The sequence below is a fragment of the Vanessa tameamea genome, chromosome 20 (genome assembly GCF_037043105.1).
Source record: "Vanessa tameamea isolate UH-Manoa-2023 chromosome 20, ilVanTame1 primary haplotype, whole genome shotgun sequence".
NCBI lineage: Eukaryota > Metazoa > Arthropoda > Insecta > Lepidoptera > Nymphalidae > Vanessa > Vanessa tameamea.
In genome coordinates this window covers 9,608,940-9,626,372 of record NC_087328.1, presented here as the reverse complement: position 1 = coordinate 9,626,372, position 17,433 = coordinate 9,608,940, and the positions used below count along the sequence as shown (strand labels likewise).

At 31.0% G+C, this 17,433-nt stretch overlaps 1 protein-coding gene across 1 annotated transcript in view; it reads left to right on the top strand.

The window, feature by feature from the left end:
* LOC113401670 (IDLSRF-like peptide) overlaps nt 1–17,433 on the top strand; it is a 100,658-nt gene that overhangs the window by 72,725 nt on the left and 10,500 nt on the right. The window contains exon 2 of the mRNA XM_026641667.2: nt 10,291–10,410. Coding sequence (XP_026497452.1) covers nt 10,293–10,410 — 118 coding nt within the window. The 5' untranslated portion in view covers nt 10,291–10,292. The remainder of the gene's footprint in view (nt 1–10,290; nt 10,411–17,433) is intronic.

Here is a 17,433-nt window from a genome sequence, read left to right as displayed (position 1 = left end):
TTCAAAATGATGGACTTCCAGACTAGCCTGTATACGAAATGTCAACCCCCTACTTTTTCCCTTTAGGCCTAAAATATCAAGAAACGCTTAAATACGTATCAACTCATTTTTAATCAGTAGCCCATATATAAAGCTTCATGCTTTTAACTTCAAAAAAGACGGACTTTCAAACTAACCTATATAAGAAATGTCAACCCCTGTTAAACCCTTTAGAGGTAGAATATCTAGAAACACTTAAATACGTATTTAATCATTTTAATCAGTATCTCAAAAATAGTTTCATATTTTTAATTTAAAAAAATGACGGACTCCCATAAAAACTTTCAACCCTTATTTCACCCCCTTAGTGGTAGATTATCTAGAAACGCTTAAATAAGTATCTACTCCTTTTTAATCAGCATCCCAAAAATAAAGTTTCATGTTATAACTTAAAAAAATTGCGGACTTTCATACAAACGTTTTAGCCCTATTTCACCCCTTTAGTGGTAGGATTTCCAAAATTCTTCTTTATTCTACTTAGTGGGTGTCGTGATAAGTTAGTTTTTAAATGACAATACTTACAAACAAATTTCTACCTTTCACCCCCCCTTTTCAACCCTTTAAAGCACTTTTTTCCAAATAAAAAATATCCTATGTCCTTTCTCAGGGTCTAGACAATTTGTGTACCAAATTTCATTTAAATCGGTCCAGTAGTTTTGACGTGAAAGCGAGACAGACAGACAGACAGAGTTACTTTCGCATTTATAATATAGAATGGAAGTATGGATTGTTCTGTTATGGATTGTTATATTATATTATTACATAAATAATAAATAAATAGAATATAACATTGTATTTGTGTAATTGTATAGTGTAATAAATAAATATGATAAATTAATAAACTAATTATAAACACAATAATAATTCACCTACGTACCTAATAAAGTGCGAGTCGGACTCGTGGACCGAGGGTTCCATATACATATTTATAGGTATGTAAATAGCTCATACATCTACCAAAAGGGAACGATGCTTAAAGATATTTCCGTATTTTCAAGTTTTTTATTTTTTGCAATGTAAGCAGAGCCCTACTCCTAAGCAAAATGTACGCAGTGTGGGATCAATTTATATTGGTTTGTTATATAAACAAAAAAAAAAAATCATGATTTTCAGTTTTTTTTTAGTTTATTGTGCTATAATAACTATCTTCATGCCAAATTTCAAGTTTCTAGGACTACGGACTTTCAAGTAAAAAATACAATTCCCGTTTATTCCCTATCCCTTGGGAATACCGAAATATCCTAAAAATAGTTTTTAGTTCTTGTTATAACCTACTTGCATGCTAAATTTGAAACCCCTAATAATTATAGTTACGGAGATACTTTGGTTCGAAAATATAAATCCTATTTATTCCCTATCCCGTGGGAATTTTGAAAAATCCCGTCTTAGTGCACCTCTCGGATACTCAAAGTATACGTGTGCCAAATTTCAAGTCTCTAGGTCCAGTGGTTTAGGCTGTGCGTTGTCTGTCAGTCACTCAATCACTCAGTAACGGAAGAGTTTTATATATATTGATAATTGTAGATTTTTAACCAAGAATTAAATATTTTATCTATCTTCAATTTATCTTGCATAGTCTAAATTTTCTTGGTGTATCCAATTTATATATTTTATCCGGATTTTATTGCGAGGAAAACTTATGTAGTAGTATCGGAGGGCGACCGCAATTTTCATAGAGTTCGTGACCGAGTCTGACAACTGTCAAACGAGATAAAAAATGCACAAAAGCGGTGCAAACCGGAATTAAATTGATGAAATGGAATTTGTTTATTTGTCTCTTTTGTGGAAGCTTCTATAATAACGTATACTAATATTATATATGCAAAAGTAACTATGTCTGTCTGTCCGTTGCTCTTTCACCAAACCTCTGACATAGGTTATTTTTATAATTGACTACTAGTAGAGGAATATTTTATAACAAAAGTGTCGGGTCGGGTACCGGCTGCAAGCTCAGTTTAATAATATTTTTACTGTTTTTTTTTCTATTCAATCTATTTTTAATGTAAAAAACTTCATCAATTATTTTCAAAACCAACACACAAAATTCATTTTGTGTGTTGGTTTTGACTCCAATAAAGTCTATAGCAATTTTTTATTAAAAAAACTAGTTCACGAACCGATTTTAATCATCGAATGTACAAGTTGTTCTGTCAAAACTAATTTAATTAAGAAAAAAAAAAACAATGAATAGCTTAATTTCAAAACATAGTAATTATTTAAATTGATTGTATCTCGTTTATAATGCTGCCTTTCACAAGGAATCAAATACATTAGAATGAGCAGTTCTATTATATAAGAACTCACTCTGCACCCTGTGACTTGGTGGTGCATCTTTGTGCAAGCCAGTCTGGGTAGATGCCTACTTCTCATATATTCTACCGCCAAACTGCAATGCTTATTTATCGTGTTCCGTCTTGAAGGATGATTGAGTCAGTGTAACTACAGGCACGAAGGATATAACATCTCAATTCCTAAGGTTGGTGGTGCAATGACGCTGTAAGGAGTGGTTAATATTTCTTAGAGCGTCATTGTCAGGGCGATGGTGAACACTTACCATGGTGTAGCGTGTAAGGAAACACACGAGATGTTATTTGTCTATAATTTATTTACATTATTTTAATATTCTAATTCCAGCAGCATCCCAATTTAAATTATGTTTGCAAGTATATAAGTGAGCGTGTCCTTGAGTTACAATTACATTATACAATTATACTAAATGCTATAATTTTTATGGCAAATGGCATTTAAAACTTTCAAACATTTAAGTTTGATCTTACAGAATGGCTCACAACGGAGAACTCGTTACAAGTAACACCATTATGGACATACGAGCGAAGGTTATCCTACCAAATTTTGGAGCCCATAAAAAGTAGAGTAAACCAGTTCCCGTTTTACGAGACACGTATCGCAATATCAGGACTTAAAGTTTTTCTGTTTCGTACCGCGATAAAAACTTTATAAAACAAAAATAAAAATGATTGCTCTTTTGTAATTATAGATAAGTTATGCATTTTCGAGTACAAAGTTACAATAAGATGTAATTTAAAAATTGTATTAAAGTCACTAGTCATTTCTTTAATATCTTAAAAATATTTTATTTTGTCTGAAAACGGCCAAAAACGTCACCTGCGGCGTAGAAGTCTACTTCATAATTACTAACTAGCGACTGATTGAAAATTGCTTTAACTATTTTTTTTTTTTATTATTGTAACAAAATAAATCCAATGCTTATTGGGTTATGACAACAACGTTAAAATAAGGTTTGACAAAAACGCTAAATGAACGCATTATTGAAATTTTACACGTTATTGATAGTAATTGTATCTATAAGAGATTTTTTGAAAAGAAATATCGAAAATCACAAAGGTAAAAATCAAAATGCCTAAAAATAAAACGCTTGTGTTGTATAAAAGTATTCGTAATAAAACGTAAGCTTGGGTAACTATTTCACTCTGGATTTGCAACAGATTATCCGCGCTAACACTTGGAACGAAGATTAATTGCGTAGTTTCTGTGAAAAATCTGTTTGTAGCCGACGGCTTATTCGGACTCCAAACTGTCCTGTTGCCCTGAGATCTACTAATGATTGTTTGTTTAGCACTTGTAATAAATGTTTTTCTTTCATAACATAGATAGATTTAATATTCAAGTAGGATTATTTGTTGAAAAGACCGATCAAGTGCGAGTTGGTTCTAGAAAGATACTATAATAAATACTTTAAAAAACATTATTGTATTTTTTTTTAAGTCTTATTAAAATATTATCTTTGTTTTGGTCTATATTGGTTAATATTATGTTGATCTATATTTGTATATTTTTTTATTGTTTTCTAAGTTAATTATTTATCGTAATAACGATTCCTTTTCTTCGATTTCATTTGATACCTTATTTAAAGTTCTTTCAGTTTATTGTCTGAAAAAAAATAATTTTCTGAATTATTCAATTTTGCGCAACAAAACCGTTCACAACATACTCGTAATTCAATATCTAAAATTAAAACTTTTGAAACTGTTTTCTTTAGGCAAAGTCAGACAAAATAAGCCAAAAAGACGGACATTTTTCCAAAGGATGCAAAGAAAATGAATACGAAAACATGTATAAATACGGAAATTACCTAAATCAGTGTTTCACATAAATATAAATATATTATAAAGTATTATGTCTGGACAATAAGCTCACTCGATCCTAAGCATAATAAAACTAATACGTGCTACTGACAACCAAGTATCTTTAAAATAATTCATAGCACTATATGTATAAAACAGTAAACACTATATAAACAGCGAATCTTGCCATCGCGATGTAGAAATGTCTACACTTTGACATAACGCCATCTAGTAATCCTAAGCTGCAATATATTCATTAATCACGTGTACAATGTCCCTTATAATAACATAGCAATACAAATAATTTTTGATGACTGACTTTTTGATGAATGAAAACTGATGAGTCCGTCGTACCACCCAGACAAGAAAAACACGAAGCCCACAGCTCTAAATGTAATACAAAAACAACACTTACTATGCTTTTGAAATTTCTTCGAATTAAAACATAAATATCAATTTCGTTAAAAGGAATCGATTTTCAACTTCCTGGAACAAGTAATCTATTCAGTTATCAAAATTCAGAGAATTCTGTGTAATGACGTCAGTTGATATCAAATTCCTATTAACCTTTGTCAATACATCCCATTCTGAGTGGGTGGTTAAAAAACATTCGCTCGCACAACTGTTTCCATTTCAATAAATGATAAAAATAAACGTTGTGCACGTTATTTTTCTTGTTATATATTATTCGAAATTCAAAAATATATATTTGACTATATTATCATTTTAATCATTTCATTATATGCGTTTATTTATGTAACAAAAACTAGTTTTGCTCCAAATTTAAAAATATTCTATAAACAATATTTTAGGTATTTTAGGCTTTTGAATGTAATGTCTTGAATGTGACTTATATATGTGTTTATTGGTCAACATAAAAGAGTGTTTTGATTTGATTTGAAAAAATAATACCAGTGAACATACATAGCTCGTATCTATCTATAAATTATCTTACTTAAATACAGAGAAAAAATACGTAACTTAAACGGAAACCTGATGTGATTCCTTTATTAAAATCCGTCACTGTCTCTTAACTTATAAAAACAACAACAAGTCGGATTTTTCCCGCATCAGCCTCTGGGGTATTCAAATGTAAACAAGACATTGCTTTAAAGCCTTCATTTGTCTTAGTGATGACAGTTCATAATCCTCTATAACTTAAACAATGTTTAACAAGGATCAAGCTATAAGGGCGGTGACCTTTACAATAGAAAAATAAGTTATATTCTTATAATAGAATTGAAATACCTATTAATATAATAAATGCGGGAAAAAAAAGATTCTTTATTTAAAATTGTTACTGATAAAAAACAAGGCATTTTGGAGAGAACACATAAACTAGAATGGGGATACCAGCAAAATAATTAAAGCCAGAAACTTATGATATTTTTGAAATTAATATTGAAATAACTTTATTTATGACTAACAGCGCTACAGAAAAATATGTTAAAAATAAAAGGGCATACTATATTATAACAATAAGATGTCTACACAGCAGTGTACCGACACAAGAAGGTCAATCAGCTTGTGTTGAAACTCGGGGAAGCAGACAATGACGCTGGTTTTCAGTGACAACATTGACAGCTACAAATAAATCGATAAAATAAACTTCTGGCTAATATTAAATACTTTTTTAATTATTGACTAAGATTTCTAATACTTGTAATTTTATTGTATACAGATTTTATTTTTAAGTTAAGGTTAATGCTCGACGTAAACAAATAATATAATTTTCAAAATTGCACTTTTGCATCCAGCCACCACCAATCACAATTCTTCAATAAGTCCACCTGACTGAAGAGACATTTAATATTCTAGCTTCCGCCCGTGGCTTTGTCCACTTATGAGGGGGCATATTTTATGTACCTGTGTAAGTAAACCTTTAAACACTTTGTTGAATTATTATGAACTGAAAGCGTAACAAACTTACTTTAGAACCCTGTAAGATAATCGAGTTATATTTTTTTAACAAGTACGGATTCGCGTAATACAGCGATGTATATTAATGTCGATGTCAAATCAGTGCGACTATGTACCGTATGATATATATGTTTACATATCCCGAATTAATTAACATCGATCGATTCCTCACGGACGTGTTAAGGCGGAGTTTACAAAGCGTAACTTTTACCCGTGACTTGGTTTTAGACATTTCTTGTTCTGTACTCTACCTTAATTAAAACTTTGCTTCAACAAAATTAGATAGCGACTTAATCATTTATCAACGAGACTAAGAAATTAAGCGTAAATAAGTACAAAAGGGAATAACTAGCAGCAGACCCTTGAAGTTTAAAATAAAAAAATAAAAAATACCCCTCGAGTCGTAGCGTGATGTCATAGAACCTGTTAATTTTTTAATTGAGCTGGTATAGCCCGAGGTCAGCGCTTTTTTTTATTGCTCGAGTAAACAAAAAAACTCATCGCCATAAAGGTGAAGCAATAATCGTATAACAATTAATTATAAAAAATAACGTATTGGTAAATTGCCAATGATATATAAACATTTTTTTACCTTAAAATAAAAAATAAAAACTCTGCTGCTGACTGGCTGCACTAAATGAATTAATTCATTCATTTATAGCGGAGTGTCGAGATGACGTAAGGACACTTATGATACATTCAAATCTGTTAAAGTATTAAAAAGTTAAATGCGAATAAAGAAACTCACACACATAAATACGAGCACATACGTACTCCTTTTACGGCCGGCGTGTAAAACTATTTAATACAAAAAGAGTACGGGTGGCGTGAAGGAAGTGTGACTTTTTTGCGTCAAATGCATTTTAACAGCTTCAACTATATATAATAGTTATTTTAAATGTTGAAAAAGAGTAACTATTGCCGGTTCTTCTCGGTAGAATCTACATTCCGTACCGGTGGTAGCTTCATTTAATATAATTTTTAAAATATCTATCAAATGTACTTGTAAAAGCCTCCTTAAATAGAGTATATTTTGATTTTGAAACAAAATGGCATCTAATGATAAGTTAGTTCCATCCATTTGTATAATTCAAGAAGTATCAATACTATATGACCCTTATAAATTATAATCCCTTATAGCTTATCTAATACATGTCCTTTGTGACCCTAACTAAACTGACTCAGTCTTGAAACTTGAATACAGCATTATGCAGTATTGTTTGGCGGTAAAATCGCCGTGATCTCTAGTCTCTACTACCGAATGTTTACCTACCACAGTCCGCCTTTATGCTATAAATAAAAATTAAAAAGCGTAATACAGACATTATTTAAAAAACGCATATTCAAATTAGTTAATGTGGAAACAGCCTAATGAATAAATATGTTTCACAGTCGAGGATTTATTTGCAACCCATTTTGCTACAGATTTCGCTCGTTCGGCGGCTGTTTTAATTACGTCTGTGGGACTGTGAACATCGTCGAAATATTTGACACACAGCATGATAAATATTCGATATGATGTCGTTTGCAAATGTAATCGGGTTTCGGTTGGACAATTTGAGCTTTTGTTGAATGCGTTATTGATAGTTGCATTAATTATCTCACTTGTCTCATTGTTTTTTTATTTAAATCTGAACTGACGCTAATTGGAATATATTGCCATGGTGCGTGTTCAGATGAGATTCAAATTAGATCATCCTTTAGAAGCTACGTTTACTATGCACGCCTTCTCGGCTCAAATAACTATAAATATGAACTAGATTAAATAAAGAATATTACTTTTATCACATAAGGATATGTGTAATATATATATATACACACACTCACGAAGTCCTGCCCCTGCGTGCTAAATTTTATCAACGTTCATTAGTCGAGTGACACACGTGTAATGTATTAATATAAACAGCAAAAAAAATACGAATTAGATTATATTTTTAATGCAAACCGACAATTTAACGTGGAAAGGCAAAACACAACAATTCCCTAAAAAGTTGGAAGGTAGCGCGACCTAAATCACAAATGCATATAAAAGAAGAAAAACCGTGAACTTTCCTACCTTGAGAAATTCTAAGCAGATAGAAAAGCAGTTGATTGCGATTGACTGAACGATAATGCTTGTCATAATTTATTTATTTACATTGTATAATAATAATAGTTTTTATTTGAGCCAATTAATCAAATCCATAGTTAGAAATATACAAACAAAAAAGAAAAGAATTTTACATTTTAAAGAGAGAAAATAAAATTAAAATAAATCTTTTGTTTCCGCACTGATGCAGGCTACACGATTCTTATTCTTGGTCAAAATGAAGCCGTCATTGTCTCTGAGAATATTTAAGAAATCAGGGACTCTCACAATCATTTTGATCGTAATGTAAACATTATACACTAAAAGAAAAATGATTAGCCATTTCTTAATTTCTTATATATATATACATATAATAAAATTGGAGTATCTGTTTGTAATATTAAAATAACCGCTTTTTACTAAATGCAAATAGAGTATACACGGTACGTATACCAAAATAGCATTTTTTTAAAATTTTTTGTCTGTCCATTTGTTCCGGCTAATCTCTGGAACGGCTGGACCAATTTTGACGAGACTTTCACTGGATGATAGCTGATGTAATAAGAAGTAACTTAGGCTACTTTTATTTTAGATTTATTTTAAAAAATAATAATAAAGTCACACTGCAATGTCTAAATACTGTCCAATATCGCGCGCAACCCTTACGCATTCCACCACTCCGCCGTCACGTGGATGCCTCCCACCAACCACTTAATATCACAAAAGCTGCCTAATACAGAATTAATAAGTTATAGTAGAATCTGCGAACTACAATAACGTTTTTGTTTAATTAAAACGCGCATGAAGTCGCGGGCACAAAACATAAATTAATTTTGAAAAATTTAACAAAATTTTATGAACACTGAATAATTATATCTTAGCATGAAATCGCAAAAGTATCCAAAATTATTTTAAGCCTTATAAAAACACCCATTTTCATTACTTCACTAGAGTTTCTCGGCAATAACGTAAGTGCCGTGAAATACTCTTCACGGTTATTTAAAAGATTTTCGTTGAATCTTCTTAATGGCCCTTAATAAAAATGTAAGTCCCTTTTATAAAATTGCTCTCTGTTTCATAGACAGTAATAGAGTATACTTTATTGACACTTAATTTTTCACTACAGCAATGAGAGTGAGATCTTTTTCTATTTAACTTTAATTAAGTATTATAAAACTACAATTATTGTATATAAATTTATTTAATCATCTAAAGACGTCAGTGCCTTTTTCAGTTCCCTTTTGTATTAAGTCGTTACGTCTCCATTTTATTCTTATAAATAAAATTTGTCATATACAACCACATACCTAAGTTTACTTGTTCGATCGCAAATCAATATGTTGCAAACAAATATGATTAGCTATAATTATATTATTAGCACAACAAAATTTCTTTTAATAAATATATTACAAGATTATAATAATTAATAACAAATTATATATATAACAGTACAACAGTATTACGCCGACCGTATTACGTGACCAAAAGTGAATAAAATTAAAATCAATCTGACAGCTAACGTCATGACGTTCGGATAGTTAGACTAATTCTCCTTATAATATTATGTTATTTTATAGCTAATCGTTCGCTTATATTTCATTTTTCATGACAAATATTTGTATAGGACATAGGTTTTGGTCACGGGCTTGTTAAGTGTGTAAAAAGTGTTTGTCTTATATTCCTTGGAGAAAATGACGCTTTAGTACCTAACAGTAAGCAACAGTTACACGTTACATTTATTAAACTCGAACGTAGAAAAAATATAAGTCATATTTTTTGGTTTAAACAAGTGATTTTGAGTGAATCACTGTGAGTTATTACTATTTTTCATTCATCAAAGCCTATATATATACCAATACGATTATTTAATACATAGTATCGAAATAAATATGACGAATATATCCATTTAAAATATTATTCCTATGTATATCATTTTGTAAGTTTGATTGTATTGTTGAACTTCCTAGTCTCGGTGATTTCTAGTGTAATTTGTATTTAATAATCGATTTATATAAATTAAAATATTTTTTTGTGTAAATATAAATGTTAATTTATCTTTACATTAGAATTATTCACGTGATGGATTTAACTATATCCAAATTAAAAAAAGTTACTATACATGACATATTTATAATATTCTTATATATTTTTTTCCAGTTATGTCTCCGTGTCGTGTAGTGGCGTGTGTCGCCGCGTTGGTGGCTGTCTGCTGCGCCCCGGGGTCTGTCGAGTCTCTTGACCTCAATCGACTTTATGGACACCATAATAAACGCTCCGGTAAGTAAACAGATCGAAACATTTGTACAATATTATTACGAAACATAACTCTTAAATTCAACATTTTATTACATTCAGACATAAAAGATTAATTCCGTCTTGAATAACAAAAAATTATAACAGTCAACACTCACTTTACACCGACACACACACATACATACAGATACACAACTACAACTTTTACAGTTAAAGATGTGTATTTATTTATGTGGTGTGGTATATAGTATTTTCAGTTTTAATTCCCAATGAAATATTTTATGTATCAAATGTTTGTGAAATAGTGGGAACTAAACTAACCACATATTTTATTCCTATCCGACAATAACAATAAAATAGAGTATATAAAAATAGGTATATTTATATAGTTATATCACAACAGCACGCATGCTATTACTGATAACATTAAAAATTTCACACATTATTCATTTAGTTTGCTGTTTTTAATTAAATTCTGTGAAACTTTACTATGATACAAAGTCAAAGCCATCGTAAGTTCTGAGGTTTCGTCATTTTCTCGACTTTGAAATGCCACAAGTAAACTTTATATTTATAACGAACTTAAGATAAATGTTAGGTACGAACTTTGCCGTTTATAGAACTTGTTTCTTAGAAATATTCATTAAAATTAGTCTACAGTACAGTTTGGTCTGCCCACACTAGCGATTTTCATTTCTCAGAGACGATATATAATTAATTCATGGACGTTTTTATCTTGGTATTTTGTAAAATATATTCATTTTATAAAATCTTACTTTTTTATCTATGATGAGTCTATTTTAACTTTTTATTTTGCGATGTTATAATAAAATTCATTAATTTCTTAGAACTGCCTTAAGGAGCACTTTATGAAAAAAATTATAAACTATAGCAATAATTTAAAAAGTAAAAAACTTTTTTTTATTTCATATAGGTAGGCAGTCTGCCAAATGGGCTATTTGATAGTAATTGGTCACCATCGACCATAGACTATACCACGACCACAGACATAGATTAGCACTGTAATAATAACTAAACTTTACATTACCAATGCGCCACAACCTTGGAAATTAAAATGATTTGTCCCTTGTGCCTGTAGTCACACTGGCTCACTCACTATTTAAACTGGAATACAACTACATATGTTGTATGTATGTTTGGCGATATAATATGTGACGAGAGGGTAACCAAGTAAACCTATTGGGTATTCCAGTGCTGATCACTCTTATTTAGGCTTGGAGCTTATTCCATCTCGCCACTCAGTCGACATTCGAAACATTTTGCAATCATTATTATTTATAAAAATGTTTAATTTTTATTTCTAATAAAAAATCCCGCGTTGATAGAAGCTTTATCAAGTAGGCATCTTGATATTACGCATTGAAAATCGGCTTAGGAGTCGATATCGAGTTGATTTTAATAGATGAACATGTACATTTATATCTGCAGATATTCACACAAATATAAAGATACTGTGTGAATATCTATAAATATAATCATATGTTTTTAATACTATTAGAACAAATCACATGCTTTATAATTGTTTTTATCGTAGGGAATCTAAAATAATTACTTAATTATCTAAGGAACCACTATCTGCCCTTGTAATTGAAAAGCAGCATCTAATTACAAAGTTCCACACACCAAGAGAATTAGTAATTTATACGACTATTCATTGAGTACAAATTCGACACTCACCGCAGGAGACGATCGTAAAATAACAGAATGTTATGTACGACGAAAACTTAGAATTCCTTTTCAAATTAAATATCAAATTGAGTTCGACGTTTTTTCAACGCTCGTTTTCAAAATTTCAAGAGCGAGATGACTAGTGAGAATAGCACTGGTGATGTGAGGGGTGAGTCCCAGTGGCGGAACTAGATTACAATTTTGGGCAGGGCCGTCTTAACCATTCCAGGGGCCTTTATCGCGGATGACTTTATGACGGATGATTTTTTTCAACTATTTTAATATATATATATATATATACAGGCATTAGCCTGCACGATGCGAAGAAAACATCTTTGATATAATTTTCGTACATTAAGAGATATTTAATTAAAAATTTGAAACTGTACGAAACTGAGGTATGTATATATCCAACGCAGGAACTTTTAGTCTTAACTTTGGGAGCGCAAAGCTCCTTTAACTTTAACCGCGAGGTCGTGGGCGTCCCACGTCGCCCACTCCTTACGCCACCTTTGAGTTTTCCTGAGTAATTACAAACGGAAATATAACAATGTAGGTCACTACCTAATAACTTAGACGTACCGTGACGTACAAGAAATGAAAGATAAAGTGTCTATTACTTAAGTTCACGTAAAGGTCAAAAGTTTGATGCTGACCCTTTAATTCTAACATCACGCTTAATTAAATTAAAAATAATTATTAAAATGAACTAATAGTCATTACAAAAATTATCGTAATGGAATGTCAGTAATCAAAAAAAAATCAATGGTTTCTTAGCCGGATGAAACATTAGTGGAGTAATCAATGCCGTAAAATCAAAAACAAAATATACTTTATTCAAGTAGACTTTTACAAGCACTTTTGAATCGTCATTTAACAAACTATATTAAGTGAAGCTATCACCGGTTTGGAAGGCAGATTCTACAGAGAAGAACCGGCAAGAGACTCAGTAGTTACTCTTTTTCAATATTTAAAAATACAAAGTCATGTTAGTTAAATACAATTATACTTATATGTATGCAATACATCCATGCCGGGAAGTCAAGCTATTAGCTCCACGCTTTTTTATCATCTATATAATCTTGTATTGAATAATATGTCTTTTTACCAATGTATTTTTTACAAATGATCTGAATGTGTGAATCGGCAAAGTTAGCGTAAGTTGTTATTAAGGCAAGAGTCACTGGTTCAAATACTTGCACCCAATTATTGTTACGACACAGAACAAGACTGCGTCGGAATTTATCACGATTTACAAATTGATAAGACTGAGCCATTGTTACCACGACGGGTGTAACTCTTTCAAAACGTCGAGAAAAACAATAAAAAATATTTATGACCTCTGTTACCGACCCAAATATATTTGCAGTGTGGCGGAAAACGGTCGAACTACTTAAGAAGTTGACGCTCAGCAGTAAGACATTAAAGAGTTCTTCTTTTTGTGGTTTTTTTTTTGTAAATCACATATATCAAGATAAAAAAAATATTTCTCATTTTTACATTTAAAACACGTTTCATTTTCACGTTAGAAAACATAAATTAAAACGTAATTAGAACATCCTATTTTAATTACAACACAGGCAGCACTCGCCAATAATGTAACAATCCAAGAGTATTATTATATTCGCCTACAGTGGAGTCAGTTGTTTTTACAATTTCGGGCGAAGCGGTATAATGTTCTATTCTCCTGGCTCACTGACGTATTGTTACAAATTCTATCATTACAAGTCACTCACTTATGTAATACTCTAATCTGAACAATAATAAAACAGACAAATGCTCCCGGTGAGGGACCGCCTCATATAGCAATGCAAGAATCGATTTTGAGTGTTATATTACACACTGCATTCTGTTCTGTTATGTTAGAAATAGTATTATTACAAATAGTATTATTACAGATTGCATATTAAAATGCTCAGTTCTTCTCAGTCACAAATGTAATGTTCGAATCTGAATTGTTACATTTCAAAAGAATGATCCTGCTGAGTGATCGCCATTAACTGAAACCAAACTAGAAGATTATTCATCTTATACAGTGTTCTAATTAAAATTTTAATTTTAATGTTCTCGTTAAAATTTTACAGATCAAATTAGTACAAAAACTTTTGACAACTTTATTAATTTAATCCAGTGATTACAGAATGTCTAGCGGAATTACAGGATCATTTATCAGTTTAGCCTAAGATGGCGCTAATTTTATAAGACAGACATATCTGCTAAGTTTATAAGATTACTTTATACGGTAGCTAATATATTCATTTCATTAAAAGATATTTAATTATCAAAGTTAAAATATTATTTATTCAAATAGGCTATGTTGAATTAAATGTAAAGCAACTTAAATTTATTTCATTCCGTATCAAATTTTAATAAAAAAATCTTATTTTATTAAGAACAATATATTTTTCTCCCACGTATAATGAAATGTACCGAATTAATTTAGGCAAACGTTTTTTTTAATAATAATAAATTTTGGACAACATCACATACATTACTCTGATCCCAATGTAAGTATCCATGAAAACCGGTGTACACACTACTCGACCACGGAGGTCGTTTTAAATACGTTGTTATAAATTATTATCATAGAGAAAAAAGATTATCTTTAAATTGTATACCTAATACAAAGTCGACGTACGATCGCTTAATAATGGATTTTTAAACAGTTTTTACGATAAACTTTGTAATATCTTCCGAAAGGATTATAGCGTAGTGTAGTATATTCAAGAAAATGTAAAATGTCTAGTAGTAAAAATAAATGTACAAGAAAATTACATAAGTTGAACTAATATTTCAATAAATAGTTCTAATTATTTTTCTGATATCTTGTGTGCTTTTGTATAATTCAAATAATATTTATTATATTTTCATAAATCGATTTAATCGAATCGTTTCAGATTAACTTAACGATGTCTCGATTATCGTTCTTATTAGTTTTAAGCATTTTAAATAGACTTTTTACATAATGACAGGCAATTATTATTTGCGCTTTATCATGTTAAAACAACTTTAAAAGCAAAAGCAAAACTGTGTAAAATGGAAAATTAGGCGTTTTTTTATTGACTTTGATAAAATCAATCTTTATTTAATTTCAATTCAATTATTCCAGACTTTTATATTGACAATTGCTTTTCTTAACCTAGGCCTATACAAAATTACATCACGTCCTTTAGTCATATAAAAGAAATTACGGATATGTAATAAACATATCTATGTAAATTAATTGATTAAAAACAAATGTTCGTTTTCATTCCGAACCAATGGCAGCTTTAATATGTTTTTAATTTAAATATTTTGACACTGACACATGAGTCACATGGTCACCACCGCCTAAACACATCTGCACTATAAGAAAGAATTATCATCACGTATGCCTATCGAATGTGTCACAGACTACTTCGAGTACTAAATGTTATGTCCCTTGTGTCTGTGTACTACAGGGATGGATGGATATAAGGGACGGTTAATATTTCTAACAGCGCCAATGTCTATGGACGGTCGTGACCACTTAACGTGGTCAGTGTGTCGTGTTCAGGTGGCCCATTCGTCCGCCTACTTATTACATTATACACAAAAAAAAGTTACACTGGTTACTCACACAAACCGGAACACAATATATTAATACTAAGTATTTTTATACTGTTTGGCGGTTGTATGAAATATGTGCTACCATCTTACCAAGTAAAATAATCATCATCAATCACCCGACTTGAAAAAGTACATTTTGATTTTGTTCGATGAAAACAATTTTATAGAGTTAATTTTCTATCTTCATATAATATGTAGACATTAATTGTTGAAAGTTATGATAAACTAACAGGAGTTTCTAATTAAGCCTAGGGGACAACTCTGAAGCAATCCTAACTACGTTTAATTACTCGTCAGCCACGAGAATTCTCGAGTACCTATATCTTAAATGTTCAACATATTTACTAATTACATTATGAGAATATTGGAAACGTTAAACTTCTAAGAATCATTTTGAATCACTGACCGCACAGATCTGATCTGCACTGTCAGCGTTTTTAACATATTATTATTATTACAGATATTATTATACCAGTCAAAACGTAGTTTATCCATATCAAAATCAAAATCAATATATACTTTATTCGTTTAGGCTACTAGAAGCACTTTTGATGCGACATTTAACAAAACTATATTAAGTGAAGCTATTACCAGGTCGGAATGTAGATTCTACCGAGAAGAACCGACAAGATACTCAGAAGTAACTCTTTTACAACATTTAAAATACAAGGTTATATTAGTTAAATACAATTATATATCCTGCCTGAAAGTCAACAAGTACTTAGTTATTATTAATATATTATATATTAATGTATTTTTTACAAATTATTTGAATTTATGAATCGGCAAAGTTAAAAATATCTGCGGAGTTCTATTATAGAAACGGATACCTTGAACCAAGAAGGATTTATTGACTTTGCGGAGTCGGAAACTTGACGTTATAAGGTCTCGTGTACATACAATGATTATATCACTGATTCTATCAAAGGAAATAATGAATGTACGTACATACATTTGTGCAAATGTATGTTTGTATTTTTGTTTGAGATTAATAAACATCGACAATATTTAACCGATTAATGAGTTGGTACATTCATATATTTTTTCATAGAACGGGTTTTTCTAGTATCAATTTTGTTGTAGCATGCCGGTGAGAGATTTATGAGTAGGTACCATCCACTCATCATTATACCGCCAAGGAGTAATATAGAGTATTGTTGTGTTCCGGTTTGAAAGATGAGCCAGAGTAAGTACAAGCACAAGGCAGATAACCTAGGGCCCAAGGTTGGCAGCGCTTTGATGGTATGAGGAATGATCAATGTTTTCTTATAGTACCAATGTCTATGGGCTGTGGTAACCACTTACCATTATGTGGCCCATTTGTCCGACCTATGTTATAAAAAAAGAGTATAACAAAAAAGCAAATTCACCCTTCAAATACGTAAATATTTTCCAACTCTTTTGAATCCTTCCTCTCATTACGGCTTGCCTCTCCGGGGAAATACTTATAATCACAGCGCGGTATCTAGAATACGTCGTTCCGGCCAATTTATTTTGTACCCTCTGATAGGTCTGTTTGAAGCGGAAAATTTAGATAACGAATCAGTAAGCACGAATGAAATTTCAACGATATTATTTGTGTATTCACTACATTTATTTATATCAAATCTTAATTGCCGAGATGGCCCAGTGGTTAGAACGCGTGCATCCTAACCGATGATTTCGGGTTCAAACCCAGGCAGGCACCACTGAATTTTCATGTGCTTAATTTGTGTTTATAATTCATCTCGTGCTCGGTGGTGAAGGAAAACATCGTGAGGAAACCTGCAT